The sequence below is a fragment of the Onychomys torridus genome, chromosome 1, assembly GCF_903995425.1.
Source record: "Onychomys torridus chromosome 1, mOncTor1.1, whole genome shotgun sequence".
In the NCBI taxonomy this organism is placed as follows: domain Eukaryota; kingdom Metazoa; phylum Chordata; class Mammalia; order Rodentia; family Cricetidae; genus Onychomys; species Onychomys torridus.
Genome location: NC_050443.1, coordinates 84,032,513 through 84,039,400, shown reverse-complemented (window position 1 = coordinate 84,039,400; position 6,888 = coordinate 84,032,513). Strand labels below are relative to the sequence as shown.

Sequence of the window (6,888 nt, the reverse complement as noted above, 5' to 3'; positions counted from 1 at the left end):
ATATTTCTCTTTTAAAAAGTATGATATTTAGTATGGGAAAGAATAAAGAACATTACAGCATTGAATGGCAAAACTACCTCTTTAGGCATTGTGATGGAGCAGAGGAAAGTTTACTTAGAATTGTATTTCTCTCTCTCTCTCTCTCTCTCTCTCTCTCTCTCTCTCTCTTAATTCATTTCCACTGTTAGGGAAGTTTACTAAAATAACCACAAAACATTTCAGATATCCTTTCCACAACTGAGAGTGAAACCATGGTCCAATAACACGCCTACTCCTCGATGCTTGCTTAGCATATGGCATGAATCACCCTTTGCAGCTTGTAGGTTGGCAACAAGTCTGTTTTAGCCCAGGTCCCTGGAAACTCTTATTGGAGTTCCCAGTAAAAGAATAGTAACAATAGTTAAAGTCATTCCACAGTAAGAAGTCAGCTGTCTATCAAAATAGCAGTGTGGGGGGGCACTGCATATAGAGGGTTTCCTTCTATAAGCTGGATACTCTGGATTTCTGGTCAACTCACTCTGGGAGAGATAGATCCATGGGAGTAGGCACAGTCTTTTGATCTTCCTTTAGGCCAGCTTGGGCCTGTGTCTGCTCTACAATTCTATATTGGATGATTCTCAAGAAGTATGGCAAATAGGAAAGGGCTTGAGAGACAAGCTATTAACTCTGTACAGAGACCTATTACCTCATTTCAACCGAAAACATCAGAGATGCTCCAATGAGAAAACCAAAAACAATCAACGGCCTTCAAGATAGCAACAAGCTTGTGTTTTCCTACACCTAGCAGGACTCCACCACAGATGCCTGTAAGTGCACCAGTGAGGTGAAAAGGAACAAAAACAGATATGGTTTGGTTTATAAGGCATGGTGGTTTGAATGAGAAGGGCCCCCATAAGCTCATATATTTGAAAGCTTGGTCCCCAGCTGGTGTAACTGTTTTGGGAAGGACTAGGAGGTGTGGCCTTGTTGGAGAAAATGTGTCACTGGTGGTGAAGCTTTGAGGTTTCAAACAGCCCACACCATTCCCAGTTAGCCTTTAAGATGTCAACTCTGAGCTACTGTTCTAGGTCACACCTGCCTGTCTTCTTCCCTGCTCTTTATCATGTTAGGTCATAGACTCTTACTGTGAATCCCCAAATTAAATGCTTTCTTTTATAAGTTGCCTTGATGATCGTGTTTTGTCACAGCAAGAGAAAAGTAACTAAGACACAAGGGGAAAAAAAAATCTTTGTCACTGGTAAATATACAAGCCACTATGTCTGTATTAGCTTTCTGTTACTGTAACCAAACACCCAAGGAAACCAATTCAGGGGCAGAAAGTTCATTTTTGTTAATAGCTTCAGAAGTTTAAACTCAGGATTGGTGCTTCACACTATGACTTCCAATCTAAGGGTTAAGTCCCTGAAGGATGCTTAGTTTATCTGGGTATCTGAAATTGATGTCTAGGACTAAGGACATTTCTTTAATTTTCTTTTGAGATGCATTTATTTATTATTTGATGTATATGAGTGCTTTGCCTGCGTGTGTGTGTGCCTGGTGTCCATGTCAGTCAGAAGAGGCCCTCAGATTCCATGGGTCTGGAGTTACAGATGGTTGTGAGCTACCATATTCATGTGTGCTGGGGATTGAACTTGGGTCCTCTGCAAGAGCAACAGGGGCTCTTAACACTGAGCCATCTCTCCAGCCCCAAAGGATGTTTCTTGTATAATGAACTCATCTAGACACCTTGCATCTTTTCTACGATTTTGTTCCACTTGATAATCAGAAATGTTAAGCTTGTATTGGTGTGTGAGATAAAGGATTCTAATTTATGAACAACCCAGAGGCTACTGGTGAATCACCAATCTAGCAGCAAGCCCAAGTCTCCTCTCGAAGGGAGTATGATTCTTAGTTGCTGAAAGCATTGTCTTAGTCGAAAATCCAGAATATTTTTTCTGTAGTTTTCCTTATAGGAGCTACCTTGGCTGCTTGCCTGTGTTCATAAATCACCTTGGTGAGAGAGGGAGAAATTGCAGATATAAATTCTTATTTATATAGACAAAGGGTCATGTTGGGACTCAGAAAAATGATTCCACAAAGCACTGTATTTTGACATGTTGAGAATCTGACCTGATGGAGAATGGAAGTCCTCCATGATGTCATGGCATCTGTCTCCTGCTACCTCTTTTCCTGAGCTCCCCTGAAGCAATTCACAGAAACTACTATTCTTTTCTAACACAAAACATAGAAATTACAGGGTGGGGAGATGACTCAGTAGTTAAGAGCCTTCCTTGCTCTTCCAGGGGACCCAGGTTCTATCCCTCCACACACATTGGGTAGGTCACAATCACCTGTAACTTTACCTCCAGGAGGATTTAATGTCTCTGGCTTCTGTGGGCATTCACACTCACATGCACATATCATCTACACTCACCCTGCACTCACATGCACATATTTACTCTCTCTCTCTCTCTCTCTCTCTCTCTCTCTCTCTCTCTGTCTCTGTCTCTCTCTGTCTGTCTCTGTCTCTGTCTCTCTCTCTGTCTCTGTCTCTCTCTCTCTCTCTCTCTCTCTCTTCAGAAATGAGAAGGGTCACTCCCTTTCTTCAGCATCTTCGTTGCTGGGGAATTCTGCTTCATACCCAGGAGAAAGGCGTGCTGCACAGAGAAGTCCCCAAAAATCTGAGCAGACAGGCCTTGCTGGGTCTCCTCTCATTATACCCCTTTGTCTAACCCCATTTCTGGGCAATTCTCCATTCTTCACTGAACATAAGCATAATATGAGACAGTTTCCCTTTGCGTCTTCACTTTTGAAGTCTGTGCTGTGTAAAACCTCCATTACATAAATTTAGTTTGACATTTCAATCTCTGTGTAGCCCAGGAGAGTCTTAATCCTTCTGACCCATGGTCCTTAGTCTGGGATTGCAGGTGTAAAATCACAGATTACAAGCCCATTTTAATCTGACTTTGGTTGTAAGAATGTCAGTTACAAGTTTGTGATGGATGGTGATGGGCATCATATCTTTCAACCTCTACAGTTAGAACTGACCAGACTGTGGCTTATACTTGGCTAGAGTCAGTCACTAAGACTTTTTGCTCAACCGTATTCATTTATGTAATCTTTTGTGTGACCCAAGACATATAGTGTATCTAAACTGGAGAGATGGTTCAGTCAGTAAGAGTACTTGTTGCTTTTTACCGAGGATGGGGACTCTATTTCAGCACCCACATTGGATAGCTCACAATTACCTGTAACTACAGCTTGAGGGGATCTGACACCCTCTGACTTCCATAGGTTGTTGCACATGCACGCGCGCACACACACACACACACACACACACACACACACCACACACATCTCCAAGTTGTTGGGCTGGGCTTAGTGGCAGGCCACTTGTCTAGCATGCTTGAGCCTTTTGGGATTTATCCTTAACACTGCAGTCAGCCAACCAACTAATCTGTCAACCAGCTAATGGATGTAGTGGTGAACACTTATTCCAATACTTAGGTGTCTGAGACAGGAGGATTTGAGCTTGAGGCTTGAACTACACAGAGGACCCTATCTCAGAAACACAGAAACAGGGTTGTGGATGTAGCTCAGTTAGTGTGCATAGAGCCCTGGGCTCAATCCCCAGTACCAGCATAAACTAGGCTTGGTGGTACATACTTGTAATCCCAGCACTTGGGTGGTGGAGGCAAGAAGATCAGATGTTCAAGGTCATCCTTGACTGAACAGTGAGTTTAGAGCTAGCTCCAGCTACATGAAACCCTGTCTCAAACAGTCAGTTCATTAGGTTTAGATGGCTCTGGTACTCTGGGGTCCAACATGGGCAAATAGAAGTACAATATAAATAGTGAAAAACAAAAATTTCACAATAAGAAATCAAGAATCAACCTTTAAGTAGCGACTTTCCACTTGAACACTCACTATGTATTCCATGCTGGTCTCCATCTGGCGATCTTCCTACCCCAATTTGTACCAGATAATCACATTCACCAATTTCGGAGACAGGGATTAGGCAGGAACCAGAGTCAGCCTCCATTAAATAACAGACAAAGGAGTACGAATTCTAACCCACAGCTGAGCTATTCCCCACGATACCCAAAATTGGACAACACAAACCAATGGGAAGAAATAGCAATAAAGGAAGCCAGAGGCTAAACCTGGAAAATATCAGAGGATGCCCCGCCCAGCCCGCCTCCACACAAAGCCCAGCCTTGGGCCTTTAGCAGAACATTCCAAACTTCTTAGGCCTCCGCCCAGCATGGGGCTCAGCAGCGTTTTGAAGTGTTAGGTTATGCCTTATCCCTTTAACCCCCTACCTCCACCCGAACACAACCTTTCTCTGATCACTGGAATCATGAATAAAAATCTCAGTGGCTCTCCCTTTGCTGTGGGAGAGCATAGGCCTGAATAAGGCCCACCAGGGAAATGGGCAAATGTAGAGCTCAAACTCATGGCGGGGAAAGAGGGCTTGAGGGGGTACCTCTGGGCCAGCCTGCTTCCCCTGTAGATCCCTGGGCGGAGCCCTCAAAAAAGCCCCCTTCGGACATCCCGCCCCTTGCTCGGCCTCCTCCTTCTCCCACCAGGGGAGATGCCAACTCCGCCCGGCTGAGTCACGGCCTGAGCTGGAGAGGAGGCGGAGAAAGGCGGCCCTAGCCCAGATCGCAGCCATCGGCCACAGGGAGAGACAGCAGGGTTGTTAGAGATCATGGGGGAGAGCGCGCTGGAGTCTGGGCCTGTGCCCGGGGCGTCGGCCGGGGGTCCAGTGCACGCGGTCACCGTGGTGACCTTGCTGGAAAAGCTGGCCACCATGCTGGAGGCGCTGCGGGAGCGTCAAGGTGGCCTGGCTGAGAGGCAGGGCGGCCTGGCGGGCTCGGTGCGCCGCATCCAGAGCGGCCTAGGCGCGTTGAGTCGCAGCCACGACACCACCAGCAACACACTGGCGCAGCTGCTGGCCAAGGCGGAGCGCGTGGGCTCTCACGCCGATGCAGCCCAGGAGCGGGCGCTGCGCCGTGCAGCTCAGGTGCAGCGGCTGGAGGCCAACCACGGGCTGCTGGTGGCGCGCGGGAAGCTGCACGTCCTGCTTTTCAAGGTCAGTGACCTTAGGCACCCCTTAATCCCCGCCTCCTAGGCCACCACATAGGGGTTCTCCGGTCTTCCACCGGCCCACCATCTCAGTTGTGAACAAACTCTCAGAGCCGCACCCACTTCTCACTTCCTACAGCGGGGCCTTATCCCTCTCTCACCCCCAGCCTGGCCAATCCACGCCCTCCCTGCTGTAGCTCAGGCCAGTCCGTAGATTTGCTCAGTCCCAACCACATGAAAATAACGGTTGTGGCGTTTCTGTGCCTCCTCCAAGCGCCCATACAGCTGTTGTGTTGTTTCACTCCTTACAGGGTTTCATCTATTTGCAAACTTGCTCAGCCCACTCTCCCCCCCCCCCCCCCTCCCTGCTCATCCCTCTTCTCCGGGTCCCATCTTCCCATTCCTCTCATTTGGCTCCAATTCCCCGTGCAGAGAGGCAAAGGGTGGAGTAGCTTCCTTTGGTGTAACCGCGGGGAGAGTTTCAGGCGGGTCCTGGCTAAGTGCCCGCCAGAATCAAAGCTGTGTCGTCACATTCAGGAGGAGACTGAAATCCCAGCCCGCGCCTTCCAGAAAGCACCAGAGCTCTTGAGCCCCGAGGACCAGTCGGTGCTGGGCCCTGAGCAACCAGAGGATCAAATTGAAGAGAGTTCCGACGAGGAGCCAGTGGAGTCCCGGGCTCAGCGGCTGCGACGCACAGGCTTGCAGAAGGTACAAAGCCTAAGAAGGGCTCTTTCCAGTCGTAAAGGCCCTGAAGCCGCACAACCTACACCAGTCAAGCCGCCGCGTCTAGGGTCTGTCCGGAGCTCGGAGGGCCCACCAGATGGCCAGCCTGCAGCTCAGCCGGCTGCGCTGGAGTCCTCACTGGAGTCTGCCCTGGAGCCAGAACCTCCTCAGGCTACCAAGGAAGACCCTGGGAGGCCTGTGCTTCAAATAGAGAGTGCAGCCTGATCACTGGAGCTGCCTGCCCCACTTGGTGCTTATGCCTTGTCCCAAAAATAAATCCTTAAAGCGTGCAGCACTTACATCCAAATAAGGAAAAAATCCTGCATCCACCGCCCAGTTGCGATCCTCTCTTCCTGGCCTTTCGGTCTGGTACCCCGTGTCCTCTGAAAGAGGAGCATTTAGCCTAATGTAGGCTCAGCAGCAATAAAAGTAATTTCATCTAACTCAGACTCCATGTGAAAGGGCGAGGATGGGTGTGGGGTGAGGAAGGCAGTGGGGGGTGGGGGTAAGCATGATGGAGCCTGGAATGGGTTGAAGGGCAAATGTTTCTCACTTTTCCCTGAATCCCAGGACTCCTCCACTGGCACTGAGAAGTACCCTGCTAGCCACTTACCGCTTAAACACTTTCCTCGTGGGGTCATACACACAAGCGAAGTTTTGGGAAGGTGGGGTGCTGTGCAGTTCTGTAATGAAAATGCCCAGTTAAATGTCAACTAGTGCTTTCCCATTTACTCTCTGACTTCTATCATTCCTTAAAAGTTGAGTTTTACAGGGTTCTTTAGTCAGGCTTGTTTCTAGTCTTCCTGCTTCCCGTGTCTGATGCTGGCTCCGAGGTCTCTCTCATCAGCCACACACAACCCAGACCGTTGGGGGTGAGGCGCAGTTGAAAAGCAATTCAAAAGTAGCCCTTGGTCCACTTATGTTCTCCTGCCAAAAACAAAGCACACACGCCACTCATTGTTTTCAAAAACAAATGAGTAACCTCATAGGTTGAGTCTAGACCACTTAGAATTGAGCATCTCTTACCAACAGAGACGGCGTGATGAGCTGACTTCGTAAGTGAAATGAATACAACATTCAGAGTCTTCATGTCAATGC

General features: G+C 48.3%; 1 protein-coding gene across 1 annotated transcript; it reads left to right on the top strand.

Moving 5' to 3' along the window:
- Positions 1-4,574: 4,574 nt before the first annotated feature.
- Cavin3 (caveolae associated protein 3) lies at positions 4,575-6,264 on the top strand. Its single transcript, XM_036198248.1, has 2 exons — positions 4,575-5,074; positions 5,605-6,264. Exons 1-2 carry the CDS (start codon positions 4,691-4,693, stop codon positions 6,013-6,015), a joined length of 795 nt encoding a protein of 264 aa, XP_036054141.1. The 5' UTR covers positions 4,575-4,690; the 3' UTR covers positions 6,016-6,264.
- Positions 6,265-6,888: the final 624 nt, after the last annotated feature.

Excerpts from the sequence above, each read along its gene's own strand:
- Cavin3 (XM_036198248.1), top strand. The coding sequence starts at position 4,691 with ATGGGGGAGAGCGCGCTGGAGTCTGGGCCTGTGCCCGGGGCGTCGGCC. Across the intron at positions 5,075-5,604 it reads TGCACGTCCTGCTTTTCAAG|GAGGAGACTGAAATCCCAGC; the intron begins GTCAGTGACCTT and ends CGTCACATTCAG.